This window comes from Hemicordylus capensis, chromosome 2, assembly GCF_027244095.1.
Source record: "Hemicordylus capensis ecotype Gifberg chromosome 2, rHemCap1.1.pri, whole genome shotgun sequence".
Taxonomy (NCBI): domain Eukaryota; kingdom Metazoa; phylum Chordata; class Lepidosauria; order Squamata; family Cordylidae; genus Hemicordylus; species Hemicordylus capensis.
Genome location: NC_069658.1, coordinates 228,042,482 through 228,060,163, shown reverse-complemented (window position 1 = coordinate 228,060,163; position 17,682 = coordinate 228,042,482). Strand labels below are relative to the sequence as shown.

Genomic DNA, 17,682 nt, shown 5'->3' with positions numbered 1-17,682 from the left:
GCAGATGTACTTATTGTGCGGGGTCATAACTCGGGACATTATTTTATTTTATTTATTTATTTAACACATTTGTATACCACCCAGAACTCACATCTCTGAATTCTGATCTGCCAGTTCTGTATAGGGTCATACATCCCCAGAAGGAACAGGTACACAGTCTGGGGATGGTTCTGGACACAACCCTCTCACTGGTGTCCCACGTTGAGGCAGTGGCCAGAGGTGCCTTTTATCAGCATTGGCTGATATGCCAGCTGCATCTGTTTCTTGAGATAAATGACCTCAGCAGAGCATGCCCAGAAAAGATCAAATTCTCCCCTGCAGCTCACATGTTATATTGCATCTATTTTATTAATGTTGTAAGCCACCCTCAGCAGTGGTCTACTGAAGGGGCCGGGTATAAATATTTTAAATAAATAAAATACATCGATTAACGGCAGAGGCTATTCACAACGCTGACAATTTGTGAGAACAGAACCTGTTTGGGTCAGTCACCAGTGAGAGATTTATTGATATCAACATAAATATGCATTTATTAGAGTTAGTAGTTAGTACAGTAATATATATATATTTATATACTATAGACAGAAATTAGTAAGGTAATATATAAAGTAAGAACTTTGACAAACCAATAAATGTCATATCTTTAATGCACATTCGATCTAAAAAGCTCAACATGCAACAAAAATATAAGGATGTGTGGAGAGTCAGTGAAAGTCAGCTGCTCTTTCTAGAGCAGTTTTTTTAATGGCTAAAAATGTTTCTTCAATGAGCCAAGACTGAGGAGGCTACAAAACAGTTTGGGGAGATGCAAGGGAGCCGGCTTGGGGAAAGAGGTCTATATTCTGCTAATGGTTGGAAGGAAGAACCTTACTGGGGCCATGGATAGCTGTGCTGGGTTTTTTTGAGAACACGCCCTGTCTGTCATGGCACCTGCCTGCTCTTCCCCAGCACTTTATGTAGATTTGCAAATATGCCAGCATTGCACAAAGACACACACTCTAAAACCTTTTGTGCAGCTCCTTGAGCTTCTCAACACTTGAAGAATCAGGGAGCATGGAATATTACCATACCATCAATATGTCACGTGAAATGAATGAGTTGAGACATTTACAAACTTCTTGCTTGGGAATGGCAGATCTACCTCATGGATCTATCCCCATGGAGGTGGGCACTGCAAGATTTCAGTCCTTCACGGCGTAGTGTGTTACCAATTGTTTTCTTGGTGACTATGGTTCCAGCTGCCCTGAGATCATTGACAAGTTCCCCCCGTGTAGTTCTGGGCTGCTTTGTCACCGTTCTCATGATCATTGCAACTCCATGAGGTGAGATCTTGCATGGAGCCCCAGACCGAGGGAGATTGACAGTTATTTTGTGTTTCTTCCATTTGCGAATTATTGTGCCAACTGTAGTCACCTTCTCACCAAGCTGCTTGGCGATAGTCTTGTAGCCCAGTCCAGCCTTGTGCAGGTCTACAACCTTGTCCCTGACATCCTTCGACAGCTCTTTGGTCTTGGGCATGGTGGTGAGTTTGGAAGCTGAGGGATTGCTTGCTTCCCTCACTGTATTCTCCATTATGTGAATTCGTTGATGTGTACTAAGTTTGTTCATCTGACTAAAGCTCATTCCACACTCAGAGCAGATATGTGGCTTTGAATGTGGATGGATTCTCAAATGTATTACAAGACCTCTCTTGCCCTTAAAGCTCCTTCCACATTCTGAGCATATATATTGTGTCTCACTTGTTTTGGAGTCCTGTTGGACTTTGTGCATAGCACCCTCTCCAGAAGGAACCAGTTTCTTCCCTGGCCTCAGCTTTGCTCCCGTTTTCATGCACTTTCCATCTTCTTTCTGGCTCTTCCTTCCAGCACGTACTAGAATGAAGAAAGAAACCTGATGAGGGAAACATGGAGCTTCCAGTCAGGGAAAACACACCCTTTCCTTGCTCTTCTTCCCTGGGGGACAAATGGCTAATTAATAGTTAATTAATAGTATGAATTGGGCCTTCTCAGTTGTTGGCCCTAGGTTTTGGAATCTGCACCCCATGGATATAAGATTATCTTCCTTGGAGGCCCTCAGGAGAGCCTTAAAGTCTTTTTAGCCTGGCTTTTAATGATATCTAGTTTTAATTTTAATCTGGTTTCAATGTTTTTTTGGATTGTTTTATAATGTGTTTTTGATCTTAATGTAAACTACCCTGAGCCACTTTAGGAAGGGCAGTATATAAATTGAATGAATGAATGAAATGAAATAAATTTAAATAAATATTAAATAGCTTCTGTGGAAAGATGCTGACAATATCGAGTTCTGGACTTGGTCCATCGGGACCTGGGTTCAGCTCTCAGCATGGCTACCAAGGTCTCAGGCAGACCTCAGACCTGTTGCAATTTCTGAGCCTAACCTACCTGGCTCATTTAGTTGTTGTCTGACTACATGAAATTAAGGCATGCGTGCTGCTCTGAACTGCTAGGAAGCTGCTCAGGAAACCAATGTGATGAACCAGGGGGCGGGGCATTTCTCAACGGGTGAAGCACCTGCTTTGCAGGCAGAAGGCCCCGGGTTCAACCTCCAGACCCTGGAGAGCTGCAGCTGCTGCCCCCCAAAGAAGACCCTGTTGGGCTAACTGGATCCGTGGTGCCTTAGCATGTTTATGCACTGTAGACCAAAGACAGAAGGAAGTCCTCAGTGGAGAGCAGTCTGCCCTACGCTATAGGAATCTGCCTGCCCAATCTTGTCTCCAGTGCTTCTCAGCGTCTCCTTACCAGGGGAGATCATCTGGCAATTTTGACTGCAGCATCATCAGTGCACTGATGCCTCCGCCGCATCTCAGTGGTGTTTTTTGTTAAAAAATTAGTTCATTAAATATTAGAAATATACATTAACGTTACAACAAGATGGTACAACAAGATAAAGAAACATTTGCAATATGCCAGGAAGAAGAAAAAAGAAAGAAAATATGTACAATTGGTATAGGTTTTATTCTACTGGTATATCAATCATACTTATATATTCAATCCATCAGCTTCTTAACCATTTCAACCAAGATCTTATTTGGATTATAATAAACCCTATTTGTCTCCACTGTTTCTATAACTGGTATCCATACCTGCTTAAAGTCATGTCTATTTAGGTTTTGTCACATATTATTACATCAAGCTAAAATAAGTTCTTCAAGCATATATTCCCATATTATTTTATACCAGTTACTGATATTAAGATTTTCAGCAGTTTTCCAATTATGAACAATTAATGGTTGAGCTGCTAATATAAGAAACCTTACCAAAACACTGTTATCCAATTTTATATTATTTCCAGTAAACAAAAGCAGTTATCTCAATTCTATATTAAGCATTACCAAAACTCTCAATTTACTGTATTTTTCGGACCATAAGACGCACCTGACCATAAGACGCACCCAGTTTCTAACACCCACCCAACCGCCCAACACAAGAAAGCCACCCCCCACACTCCGATGACGGGCCGAATCGGTCCAAACTACAGCCGCCGTGGCCGACTGCTCACCCGCCTTCCCTCCCTCCCAGCCACCGCCCGAGTCCTCACCATAAGAGAGAGGTTGTTCAAATAAGTTGTTCAAATAAGAGAGGAGCTCGCAAACAGAGCTCCTCTCTCTGAAAAGTCTCGGCCCCAACTGGGGCTTTGGGCGCAAAGGACGCCTGGGAGTTCCGCAGTGGCTGTAGTTTCGGCGGATTTGGCCCCTAATCTGGTCGCCGGGTGGGGGGGGGCGGCGGCTAGTGCATTCGGACCATAAGATACACCTTCATTTCCCCCCCACTTTTTTGGGGGGGAAAGTGCGTCTTATGGTCCGAAAAATACGGTAGTTATTATTTCATTTTCCACTGCTTGCCAATAACTTTTAACTCTGACACAATCCCACCACATATGTTTATAAGAGCCTAATTCCATACACCCTCTCCAACAGTTAGCATTAGAGATTTTTTAAAATCTTCGCCATCTTCCTTGGGGTCATAAGAAGTAATGTTGGCAGGTCAGTAGGCCATTCCAGGAGAAGGGTAGTCAGAAATTTAATAGCGGTCTCCCCTTCCAGCTGTCCTGCCAGCTCTTTGACCTCGGGGAGCACTGCCAACAACCCACATAGCCTTTCCCTGCTCCTCTGTAATGCCAGGTCGGTCCAAAATAAATCTGAACTCATCCATGATTTGATCATGGATGAAGGGGCCAACCTGGAATGTATTACCAAGACTTGGTTGGGGGAGTCTAGTGGTCCAGTCTGGTCCCAGCTTCTTCCTCCAGGATATTCTGTAGAGGAGCAGGTGAGGGGACGTGGGCGGGGAGGTGGAGTGGCTGTGGTCTACAAGGATAACATCTCCATACCAGGGTCCCTGTTAGGGTATCAGACCATATTGAATGTGTATACTTGAGTTTGGGGAACAGGGATAGATTGGGACTTCTGTTGGTGTACCGTCGATCACCTCACTGCCCAGCAGAATCCCTTACTCGCTGCCCAGCAGAATCCCTTAGTGAGCTCATGGACTTGGTTGCAGAACTCGCGTTGGAGTCTCACAGATTCTTGGTGCTGGGGGACTGCAATGTCCATTTCGGGACCAATTTGCCGGGGTAGCTCAGGAGTTCATAGTAACCATGACAACTATGGACTTATCCCATGTGGTCTCTGGACCGACGCATATTGCAGGTCACACAATTGATTTGGTCTTTTACTCTTATCAGGGTGGTGTTCCATGGGTGGGGACTCCTACGATCTTCCTGTTGTCATGGATGGACCACCATCTGGTTAAGGTTGGACTTACAACCACTTCCCACCTCCATAGGGGTGAGGGGCCCATTAGAATGGTCCACCCGAAGAGGTTATTGGATCCACTAAGATTCAAAGAATCCTTGGAGGGATTCAGTGTTGGCTTTGCTGGTGATCCTGTTCAGCCCTGGTTGAATTGGAACAACTTGCTCACCAGGGCAGTAGACACGATTGCTCCCAAGAGTCCCCTCCGACCTGCTTCAAATTAGGCCCATCGGTATACGGAAGATCTACGGGGGCTGAAGTGGCAAGGTAGGTGACTGGAGCGCAAGTGGAGAAAGACTCGATTCGAATCTGACAGATTGCAACACAGAGCACATCTAAAGATCGGGGCTCAGGTAATAAGTGAAGAGAGGCAGTTATATTCTGCCCGTATTCCCTCTGCCAGTTCACGTCCTGTGGAGTTGTGAAGGGACTAGAATCTGCTCCTCCTCCCTTGAACCAGAATTTGGAGTCATCAGTTACCCGCTGTGATGTGTTTAAAGAGTTTTTCACAGATAAAATCTCTCGGATTTGGGCCGACCTAGATGGAGATTGCACAATTAATTTGATGTCTGAGCTGGAGGTTCCCAACGACTCCTCTTATGTCATTCGACTGGATCAGTTTCAGTTTGTGACTCCTGAGGATGTGGACAAGCTGCTTGGAGCAGTGAGGCCTACCCTACCACCTGTTCTCCTGACCCTTGTCCAACATGGCTGGTTCGATCTAGCAGGGAGGCTGCTGTAGACAGCCTGGTGGAAATCATAAATGCTTCTCTGAGGGAGGGCAGGATGTCTTAAGGAGGCAATCATTAGACCTCTTCTAAAGAAGCCTGCATTAGATCCCTCAGACTTGAGCTATTATAGGCCTTTTTCCAACCTCCCATGGCTGGGCAAGGTAACTGAGAGGGTGGTGGCCTCTCAGCTCCCAGTGGACTTGGAGGAAACTGATTATCTAGACTCATTTCAAACTGGTTTTCAGGTGGGCTATGGGGTGGAGACTGCCTTGGTCGGCCTGATGGATGATCTCCAAACTGGCAATTGACAGAGGAAGTGTGACTCTGTTGGTCCTTTTGGATCTCTTGGCGGCTTTCGATACTGTCGACCATAATAGCCTTCTGGAACGTCTGAGGGTGTTGGGGTGGGAGGTACTGTTTTACAGTGGTTCCGCTCCTACCTCTCGGATAGATTCCAGATGGTGTCAATTGGAGATTGCTGCTCATCAAAATCCGAGTATGTATAGTGACCAGCAAGGCTCTGTACTTTTTCCAATGCTTTTTAACATCTACATGAAACCGCTGGGAGAGATCATCAGGGGATTTGGAGCTGGATGTTACCAGTACGCTGATGACACCCAGTTCTACTTCTCCATGTCAACTTCTTCAGGAGCTGGCATATCCTCCCTAAATGCCTGCCTGGAAGCAGTAATGGGCTGGATGAGGGAGAATAAACTGAAGCTGAATCCAGATAAGATGGAGGTACTTATTGTGTGGGGTCAGAACTCTAGAGATGATTTTGATCTGCCTGTTCTAGATGGGGTCACACTTCTCCAAAAGGAACAGGTTCGCAGTCTGGGAGTACTTCTGGATTCACACCTCTCCCTGGTTTCTCAAGTGGAGGCGGTGGCCAGGGGTGCTTTCTATCAGCTTCAGCTGATACGCCAGCTGCACCCATTTTTCGAGATCAGTGACCTCAAAACAGTGGTATATCTGTTGGTAACCTCCAGACTTGACTCCTGTAATGCACTCTACGCGTGGCTGCCTTTGTACCTCACTTTGACTACTTTGTAGTCCGGAAACTTCAGTTGGTTCAGAATGTGGCAGCCAGGTTGGTCTCTGAGTCATCTTGGAGAGACCATGTTACTCCTTTACTGATGGAGCTACACTGGCTGCCAACAGACTTCCAGACAAAATACGAAGTGCTAGTTATCCTCTCTAATAAAACGCTTGGTGTCCGTCCGTGGACGGACACCAAGCGTGTGTCCATGCCTCCCTCGGCCGTTCTGAGCATGCGCAGAGCGCATGCGCAGAACGGCCGAAGCAGAACCGGAGACAGGCACCAGGCGGCCATGTTTGTTGTTTTGCCGCCACGGGGATGGAAGAAGCGGCTGCGGCAGCCGCAGGGAACCCACAGGGAGGCCAAAGGCACCACCACAGGGAGGGAAGAAGTGGCTGCGGCAGCCGCAGAGAGCCAGAGGTGGCGGCGGCTCCAGGCCACCCGCGGGCGGCAGAAGAGCAAAGACGGCAGCAGCTGGCCCGCCAACGGCAACGGGGAGGGCAGAAGTAAGCCCATGTAGTTCCCGCCGCCGCCGCCCGTCCTCCCGCCCTCCTAGCTGCCCAAGTCTCGCTCCCCGACACGGCCATCAGACCAGGCCACCCCCTGCCCCGGCCGCCCGGGGCAGCTTCGCAAGGGAGCGCAATGCAACCACCCCGCCTCTTCAGCGTGCAATTCTACATGCGCACCCCACACACACACACACATGTGTGCTGATGGCTCATCATCGCTACCCCCTCCTCGCCCCGACCCCTGCGGGGCAACGAGGGCAGAGGAAGCCCGTCCGCCCTTACTGTTCGCGACGGCGCTCTCTGGAGGCAGCAGCTTGCGAGGCACGCTGGCCGAATCCTCTCCTGGGCGGCAGCGCAGAGTCCTCTCCTCTCCTTCTCCTCTCCTCTCCCTCCGTCTTCAAGCGGACTTCTCCTCCCTCCTTGCACGGGAAGCCATGGCCCCCAACCAGAGGTTCTGCGAGGCGGCGACTTCGTGGGAGGAGAGGAGGCAGGCGGTTGCGCCTCTCACCCCAGCCAGCGCCGCCGATCCACACGCGCGCACCCCAAGACACGCATCTTGCCCCCTTTCTTTTTATAGAATTCCACTCATAGCACATAAAATCAAGAGTTCCCTAAGCAATTAGTGGTTAGGTCCCTGTGGAAGTAAGTACCTTTCGAAGTAGTTTTGACAGATAGGGAAAGAAGTGAGAATAAACCAGAGATTTATTGAATATGGGGAGGAAGAATCAGCCTTCAATAAGATTGGAACATATTTGATTTATCTCTTGGGTGCAACTGGATTTACTGCTTGGTATCTTCAAAAAAGGTGAGAATGAGTGCCAAACTACATGTGATGCAAAAGATCTGTGAAAAGAATGCAGTCGCCCACTCTCTATTTGTTTGGGGCATGGCTTTACCGCTGCCTCATTCAAACAAGGCACAAGGCCATTTCTTGCAGCAGATTGGCTGAGGTAGGCGGGGCGGGGGGTCTTTGGCTGACTAGAGGTACACACTCCGGCTTCCCTTTCTCAGTCCATTAAGAGCACCAACCCCCTCCCTCCTGTCCCTAGATGCAGTGTGGGTTTTACTGGTGGCCCTTATTGAGGGCCGGGAAGGAACTTTTTGTCCCCTGCAAAAAAACCACAGAGGGAATGGAAAATTAGAACAGGGTGGAGGAAAACAAAGACAGAGAGACAGACAGACAGAGAGAGAGACAGACAGACAGACAAAAAGAAAAACAGACAGCAAAAGACAAAACAAGGAATGAGGGAGGGAGACAGAACAATAGAGAAAAGAAAAGTAATAAAGAAGGAAAAAGAGAGAAGAGAGAGATAGGAAAGAAAAGAACAAAATAAACAAAGAGAGAGGAAGGGGAAAAAGAGAGGTAAAAATGAAGGGAGAAAAAACAGAAAAAGAGAAAAAGGAAAACACACACACACAAAAACCAAAGAACATGCCCATTATAGAAAGAAGAGAGAAAAAGATAACGTAGAGAATAAAACATATAAAAAACAAAAAAAGAGAGAAGGAAAAGGAAGGAAAGGAAAGAAACAAAGAGAAACAGGGACACACAAAATATATATATATGAAGAAAGCTTAAAGGGGGAAAAGAAAGCTAGCGCCCGTTATTATAACGGGCTTAAAAATACTAGTAACTTATAAAGCCCTAAATGGCTTAGGCCCTGGGTATCTAAGAGAGCGTCTTCTTCACTCCGAGCCCCATTGCCCATTGAGGTCATCTGAAGAGGTCCGTCTCCAGTTACCGCCAACTCGTTTGGTAGCTACACAGAGACAGGCCTTCTCAGTCACTGCCCCGAGATTGTGGAATGCACTCCCTGCTGAGATACGATCCTCCCCATCTCTGGCAATTTTCAAAAAACACCTGAAAACCCATCTTTTTGCCCAAGCTTTCTCAGCTTCCTAAAAAAATTTGGATTTTAATTCCTGGTTCATTTTTAAATTGTTAAATTGTTTTTAAGTTTTTGTATATGTTTTTAACTGGTTTTATGCTATTGTTAACCGCCCAGAGATGAAAGTTTGAGGCAGTGTACAAATTTTATTAAAAAAAAAAAAAAAGCCATTTAGATAATATTTTGATCTGTTGCTCCCATATTCTAACATTACTTGTCCATTTTAAAGGTTTATTTAATTTAACCCAATTTACTGAGTCTATACAATTTCCTATATCCTGTTCCCAGGAAAGCTTTATTCCTAAAAATGAGAAAGCATCAACATTCAACAAGATATTATATAATTTCGAGGTAGCTCCACAGGGGTTAATAACTCTTCATACACCTGCTCAAATTTAACCAAAGAGCAAGTTGCAGCCATTTTAAACTCAGAATTATATAATATATACATAATTCCATTTGTAAATAACCAAAATTTATCATTCACCAAAGTGATCCTTTTCATCAAATCTATCTTTGGCAAATTTGAGGTCCTTGAGTAGAAATCCTTAAGTTTAATAAAACAATTTTCTCCTAAATGCTGCCAATATTCCTTTGAACAGGACATATTTCCAAACATATATGTCTTCATTTCTAATAAGGGTGACATCTTTGGAAGCAACTTATTTTGCCATTTTTTCCACACCATCTCAATCGTATTAATAATAGGGTTACTTTTCTTCTTCTTCTCCTTACCTAAATTATTTATCAAAGGCAATTTGAGTAAATTATTCTGTAACATTATCTCTAAGTTCGCCCACTTCGCCTGGGGATCACGATGCATATGTATAAGTTGTGTAATGTGATATGCATCAAAATAAATATTCAAATCTGGAAAACCTCAGCCCCCATCTTTTACCTTACGTGCACGGTGTTGTGTTTTTGAGGCCTGAGTGAAGTAGTCATCAATCAGTTCCTTTTGCTTCTTTCTGGATTCCACATGAGAGAATAAACTGAACGCTAATCCAGAGAGAGACAGAGGGGCTGGTGGTGGAAGACCATGTGACTGGGAGGGGAGGTGCGGCAACACAGCATCAATCCTCCCACGAACTGGATGTGGCCCACGGGGGAGTGGGGACGTGGCAGTGGCTTGGTCCACGTTTCTGTTGCAGCCTCTCCACTCATTCATGGCCATGACTTTTGGAAACATACCTATTGTATCAGCTTTCAGTTTATAATGTTTAAAAGTTGCACTGCTGGTTGTTTTAACTAGTTTTATGCAATTTTAGGTTTTAATTGTTGTGTTTTAATCATAAATCACTCAGACATTTTATAGGGGGCAGTATATAAATACGATAAACAACCAAACCAAACCACAACAAAATCACGGGATGACTCTGGACCAGTCACTTTGCTCTCAGTCTAACTTACCTCACAGGGCTATTGTGAGGAAAAACATAACCATGTTCACTGCTCTGGGCTCCTCGGAGGAAGAGCGGGATATAAACGTAAAGATAAATAGTGACTGATTCATTGATTGTCAGATTTGTAGACCGCCTTTCATTAAAATTATCCAAAGGGGATTTACAGTATATGTAAAACAATTACAAATATATGAAGCCATTAAAACAATACAAAGATTACATTTCAATATTAACAAGAATACTAGTCTGTTAAAGCTGGAAAACATTCACACAGTAAAACACTAACAAATAAATAAACGACAAGAAGGGGAAAAGCATCCAAGGAATACAGCAGGGAAACAGCCTGCCAGGTGAAAGGCATCGACAAGGGGACAGGCAGGCATGCAAAGTCCAAGCCAGAAGCTGCTCCAAATAAGGCCGGGGCCTCAACAGGGAGGCTTCAAGGCCAAACGGGCACAGATGATGCTTCAGGATCTCCAGAGCAGGGTTCTTAAATAGGGGGCCTATATGGGCAGGTTGAGACAACCATGCCCCCCACAAGTGCAAAAGTCCCCCAAAATTCAGCTTAAGATCTGTTTTTACAGTTTTCAATTTTAACAGTTATTTTGATTTTAGTGTTTTTTAATCACCCCAAGCCGTGTCCCTCCTCACACAGGGGTGGGGCCCATCCATAAGTATTGTCCAAGCCAGTCCATTTACACACACACACACACACACACACACACACACACACACACACACACACACGGTCTGCCATGGAAAAAAGATAGGTCTCTTACCCAAAGAGACCTCAGTCCCCGAGTATGCCAGCAAGGCTTCTGCGTGCAGATCTCTTGGGGCTGGGTCCAGCACAGCCTGCTTCTCCTTGGGGAAAGGCACAGCTACTTCATCCAAGGTCACCGGAGTCTGAAAGGAGAGGAACATTATCACCTTCAGAGGCAACGTGACAATCCCCCAAAAGGTGAGGCACTGGGGAGCATTTTTACAAATCCATTCCACATGTGTCCTGCCCCACAGAAATACCAGGATGAAATGCTCTCACCTCCTGCTCTTCCTGCCTTATATCCCCAGCCTGGCTCAGGAGGAAACCTTCGGCCAGGGCCACTGCCTGGGAACTGGACTCCGCTCCACATTCTCTGACCCAGCTCTCCATCTCCGGGGGCAGGACAGTCAGGAACTGCTCCAGTACTACCAAGTCCACAATTTGAGTTTTTGTACAGCTTTCTGGCTTCAGCCACTGAAGGCAAAGATTGTAGAGTTGGCTGAAAACCTCTTGGGGTCCCTCGGCCTCCCTGTAGCAGAACTGCCTGAGTATTTGGCACTTCCGATCTGAGCTGCTGGTGTCCTCATCCAGCATCTTCCGCATGGTTCTTTCCCAAAATCCCTCACTGCTCTTAGCATGGACAGCTTCAGGGCATCTTCCTGCTTCAGGGTTAGCTGGGTCTTCCTCTTCCATCTTGGAAGAGCAGCCTGCAACACCACTTGAGTGTCCTTCCTCTTCTGCCAACCTTTTCCCCTCCTTCAAGGCAAGAAGTCCCTGGATCTGAGGGAGTGGGGAACCCATCCTACAAAAAGTTAAGAACCTCACATATGTAATATAGAGCACCAGGAGAGAAGACAGACCAAAGTAGTAGTAGTAAACAAATAAATCATTGCCAGAGAATGCCTTTTTCGTCACAAACCCTGCTGCCTATTACGATCGTCTGGGGGCTGCCTATTAAGATTGTCTGGGGAGGTCTACCTATATGGATTTCCTTGTTTTTAAACAGTTTTTATTATTTTTAACTGTAGGTTGTTTTAGATTTTCTGAATATTTTGTAAACTGTCTGGAAATGTTGCATATCAGGTGGTTTATAAATCAGATAAATAAATAGCTTTAAAAAATCTTTCTATTTTTAATTTTCATTGGGGAAAATTAGAAGGGAAGAAGATCCAGCCTCAAAGGCAAGATGCCTCCAAATTCCAGTGGCAGGGGAGCAGTTGCACGTCTTGCCTGTGGGCTACTTAAGAGGCATCTGGTGGGCCACTGTGGGAAACAGGATGCTGGAATAGATAGGTCTTGGGCCTAATCCAGCAGGGCTGTTCTTGTGTTCATGGGCCCCAGAGCATGTCTCAGAGCATATGGTACAGCCACCATGCTGGTCTTGGTGTGGTCAGTACCTGGATGGGAAACCCAAGCATGCCACCTTCAAGTATGGGGGATGTAGGTCAGTGATAGAGCATCTGCTTTGCATTAAGAAGGCCCCAAGTTCAATTCCCTAGAAGATATATAAACTGCTTTGAGAACTTTTATTCGAAAGGGGAATATAAATATTTGTGGTTGGTTGTTCCTATGTTCCTTTCAAACGTCTTGTGGGATAAGCCCTTTCCCAAGATCTCTGCTCTCCTGAATGTGAACTAACTGGGAAGAGAACCACTGCTCACTAGTTACAGAGGCACCTTTCCCAGTGGTGGCCCCCTTACTTTGAGCAGAGGGAGAGCAACTGTCCCTAGCCAACCCAACACAGCATCCAGGCAGGGTCAGTCTGAATGTACTGTCTGGACCAGCCCATTATTTTTTTAATTCTGTGAACTATTTTGTTACCCAAGGAGGCCACATTCCCCCAGTTCTCCAGCATTCCTGTGCAGGGCCCTTTGGTCTGGATGCAGCAGGGTCCCCTCCTGCTCTGTGCAACATGCAGCCATCCCTTCAGATGTCACCAGACCCTGAAAGAAGAAGAGGAAAACAGTTCATCTTCACAGATGATGGAATGAAGCAATAAAGAGGAGGTGCCAGGGGGTTCCCTTACACAACCCAAAACTTCCTCAGTGGCATTTTGGACCTTTTGGGTGGGCAACTTTGATTGAAGCCAAGGGAAAGAGGCAGACTCTGTAAGAACAAGGGAGATGTGCAGGGGGCAGAGACCTCCATGCTATGCCTCATTTCGGGCTTGGGGGCAGCATGGGGATGAGGAGAGGACTCAAAGAGGGCATCTCAGACTCCCTCCTGATACCAAAACAGCCAGGGAAGGAGGTAGGAATGGGGAGAAGCTGGGGTAGTCAGAAGCTCCTCTTCCTGGACATTTCTGGCCTCTCTGCAGGTTTTATGGATACCACAGCCATTCGGGTGGCAGCAAACACAAAACCGCTCTCTGCTGAGAGGAAAGTGCTTCCAGTTCTACTTCTCCTCGCTCCCTGGAAATTTAAAGTTCTTCCTAAGGGTTCTCCTGTCCCACACATCCAGACCTGGCCTATGGAGCTTGGGACATCCCTTCTCTGCGTGATTTTCAGAAAAAATCAGGGAACTGATATGCACCCCTGCCCCTGGATGAAATATTCTCACACCTGTGGCTCTTCTTCTTTCTTGCCTTCTTCCAGACTCAAGAAGCCTTCTGCTAGGGCCATGACCTGAGAACTGGTCTCTGCACCATGTTTTCTGATCCATCTCGCCATCTCTGGGGGCAGGACAGTCAGGAACTGTTCCAGGACCACCAGGTCCACGATCTGAGCTTTTGTGTGTCTTTCTGGCTGCAGCCAACTGTTGCAAAGGTTGTGGATTTGGCTGCAAACCTCTTGGGGACCTCTGGCTTCCTGGTAGCAGAACTCCCTGAAGTGCTGGTGCCATACTTCTAAGTTGGTGTTGTCCACACCCAGGATTTTTTGACCATTTCTTTCGCAGAATCCCTCTCTGTTTTCATTTTGGGAGGCTTCAGGGCATCTTCCTGTTTCAGGGATATCTGAGTCTTCCTCTTCCATCTTTGGAGAGCAGACCTCAGCATAACTCGAATGATCTGTTTCCTCTTCTTCCGTTTCTTCTTCTTTCTTAAGGCAAGAAATGTCTGGATTGGGGGGAGTGGGGGCCATACCCTGCAAAAGTGAACATGTCATAGTCCATGCAAACATTACACACAGCAAGAGAGACCAAAATTCCCAAGTCAATTATCTATCTACATATCCAGCTAGTGATGAGGGGTGGTGCTCCATATAAAACAGAACAAAGCCAAAACTTAAGAGATGAAGCAGAGTCGTGTGTATGAAAGTTCTCCTACCGAAGAGAAAAGAGATCCATCTAGGGGCGTAATTATAATAGGGCAAGGGGAGACAGTTGTCTGGGGGCCCAGTACCTTGGGGGGGAGCTTAGACGCAAGTCACATGACTGACTCCCCCAGCCACACACCCGCCTGGGCTTCCTTCAGTTGTATTATTATTAATTATTATTATTATTATTTACATTTATATCCTGCTCTTCCTCCAAGGAGCCCAGAGCGCTGTACTACATACTTGAGTTTCTCTTTCACAACAACCCTGTGAAGTAGGTTGGGCTGAGAGAGAAGTGACTGGCCCAGAGTCACCCAGCTAGTTTCATGGCTGAATGGGGATTTGAACTCGGGTCTCCCCAGTCCTAGTCCAACACTCGAACCACACTCCAAAACTGATGTGAGTGTTGATTTATTATTATTATTATTATTATTACAGCCGTAGGCCATACAGATGTGAGTGTTAAGACCTGGAGCTACCAGAACAGCATGTCTTTCTCTAGTACCATTAAATGACTTGCATCGTCCACAATTTGCAAAACCTTTAAAAAAATAATTTAGGATGATGTTATATGTGTGTGTGGGTATATATATATAAATTTTACTATGTTTTTTGTTGCCACTATTCAGCTTCATTTAAGATTTCTTTACTTCAGGAGCTGAGCTTCATGTGGGGGAGAGGGCATTTTAACATCTTGTCTCTGGGCCCACTCCAGCCTTGCTAGCCTCTGGATCCATCCTTTGCTCATAACGTCTCTAGTACTGTTCCGTCCTAACCGAGAAGGGAAAAGGTGAGCCTTGCATGGATGGATCTGTCTGACAGGGGCTGTCTCTTCAGCCCAGAGATGCCTCGCTCCCTCCCTCCCTGCCTGCCTGGGCATCACTCCCCCGCCGGAGCCTTTCAGCGCCCCCTCCCCACCTCTGCGCCTCCCACCCGCCCGTCCTCCGCTATGCGTGCCGCCCCCCGCCCCCTGCCTTTGCACTCACCAAGCCATCTTGGAGGAGACCACTCATGCTGCGGGGAGGGGTGTTGGGGAGGTTTGGAGGGAGGTGTGGGGGCTGCGCAGGGAGGGGCCGCCCCAATTTAGCCGCCTCCGCCACCCTCCCACGAGCCTCTCTCGGAATCCGGATTGCAATTTAACCCTTGCAGTGAATGTTGCCAGGAAGCAAAAGGAGAAGGGATCGTGGCTTGGCTGGGCTTGGGCTTCCGGGTCAGAGTCAGTCGAAGGGTTAAGGCGAGCGACTGGCAATTCCTAGAGGAGCATTGGGGGCGGGCCAATCATTGGGGGCGGGGTCAATCAATCAGAGAACTGTGCATTGGAGGACTCACTTCCCTCCTCCCGTAGGAAAGCAGCCTTGGATTTTCTCACGCCTGAAACGTTTGCAGCATCTTCCCCTCCAAGGGATCTGGTGAATGCAAAATGCATCTGGAGTGGGGGATCTCCCAGGACAGCAATGAGAAATGCAATGCAGGAAAGTGGGGAGGGGGCCTTGAAAGGACCCGTCCGGGAAGGGATGGGAAGAAGCAGGGCGGCGGGGAGAGAGAGCAAGCAAGGGACCCCCCCCCGAATCACCCCAACTCTTTGTTTTCAAAAAGCAACATCCTTATCAGTGCCTTTCTTAAATTAAGAAACAGATGACAACTTTAGCCACAGTTGCACGCCTCGGTGAATCAATGTATGGCCATTCTTTTTGTAATCGTAATTTGTAATGGGGGGGGGGTGACAATTGGGCACCCATCAGGTTCCCCTCTCCTTGTGTTTCTAGCAATCGGCAACAATCACCTTTCAATACATTAACAGGAGTGAAAAATATGCTTGTTAAAAGTAAAGGCGAGCATTTACTTAATCAGTTTTAAATATGCCGCCTATTCCATTTCCCCATCTTTCCAGAACTGCAAGGCAATAATACCCATGAGTCTGGACTATGTGTGTATGGCAGGGTTAAGCCTGAGCCATAGTGAGTCTGTCTTGGATCTCTGTTAGCCTGACTGTCTGTGTACTGTGGGAATCAGGTCAGTGCCTTCTGCAAGCTGGCTCTGATGTGTTAACAACAGTATATACTCTGTTCTTTGTTCTGTCAGGCCACTAGGCTGGCTGATAGTAGCTATTTACTGCTTTCACTCCCCATTGCTGTCTTTGCAGTTACCGCTATGGGGTGATGTGCTGGTTATCATATGCTGTGTAGATTTGATATTGATACATTTTGGGCCCTTACAATGGTCCTGCTGTAATGCTCAAGGTTTAGAATGATTCTGTATGATGGATTGGTGGTCTATTCTATGCCCACCAATTGGTGGTCTTTTTGTATGTGTAAAAGCTGTATGCCCACCAATTGGTGGTCTTTTTGTATGTGTAAAAGCTGTGGGCGGACCCCCCCCCCGGTCTGTCTTGCCTTTGGGAGTTATCCCCAAGACGCTGCAATGCTCAAGGTTTAGAATGATGCTGTATGATGATGTACCACCCTCAGTGATTGGATTGGTGGTCTATTGTATGCCCACCTGTGTCATGTGTGCTTTGATGTCCCCCCCCCCCTTTTTGTATGTGTAAAAGCTGTGGGCGGACTACTCCCCAGGGTCTGTCTTGCCTTTGGGAGTTATCCCCAAGACGGCCACTTCGTTACTCTGCAGAGTCCAATAAAGTTTCTTTGAACTTTGAAGTTTCTCCTCCTTGGTATGGAAATTGGTCGTCGTCTGCCAAGTAGATAATAACCCGTTGGTTAACAGCAACTGCACATAAATGTGAAAGCTGAAGAATTTTTTTAAAGTCATCATCATAAAGTTGGGAAACTACTACCACCACCATCACTACTACTATCCTGCTAACTGGGCAAAGAGGCACCTTTTAACGTGGTGATTCTCTTTATTTAGCAGGGGGAGAGTAATTGGCCCTATCCACCACCAACACAGTACCACCAGTGACTGTTGCTGGTGTCTATCTTATGTTTCTTTTTAGATTGTGAGCCCTTTGGGGACAGGGATCCATCTCATTTATTTATTATTTCTCTGTGTAAACCGCCCTGAGCCATTTTTGGAAGGGTGGTATAGAAATTGAATGAATGAATGAATGTATGAATAAATACTACTACTACTACTACTAATAATAATAATAATAAAGCAAGACTTGACAAACCCCACGAAGTTTTACCATGGTGCCTAGACTAGGATAGACAGAGGTAAAGTTACATATTCAATAATAAGCTGCGGTGTGACTAAGGCATGGGTAACTGTGTCCAGATCTGCCTTCTCGAGAAAGGGACACAGATGGCGTACTAGCTGAAGCCGTGCAAAGGCACCCCTGGCCACCGCCTCCACCTGAGCAT

The 17,682-nt window shown here is 46.5% G+C and overlaps 1 protein-coding gene across 1 annotated transcript; it reads right to left on the bottom strand.

Annotated features, from left to right (window-relative positions):
• Positions 1-512: 512 nt before the first annotated feature.
• On the bottom strand, positions 513-15,563 carry LOC128347238 (zinc finger protein 397-like). The gene is made up of 6 exons (XM_053301565.1): positions 15,349-15,563; positions 13,670-14,191; positions 12,930-13,051; positions 11,388-11,910; positions 11,125-11,251; positions 513-1,871 (listed from the first exon to the last, which is right to left on the bottom strand). The coding sequence occupies exons 1-6, from the start codon at positions 15,373-15,375 to the stop codon at positions 1,138-1,140; spliced, it is 2,055 nt and encodes a 684-aa protein (XP_053157540.1). The 5' UTR covers positions 15,376-15,563; the 3' UTR covers positions 513-1,137.
• Positions 15,564-17,682: the final 2,119 nt, after the last annotated feature.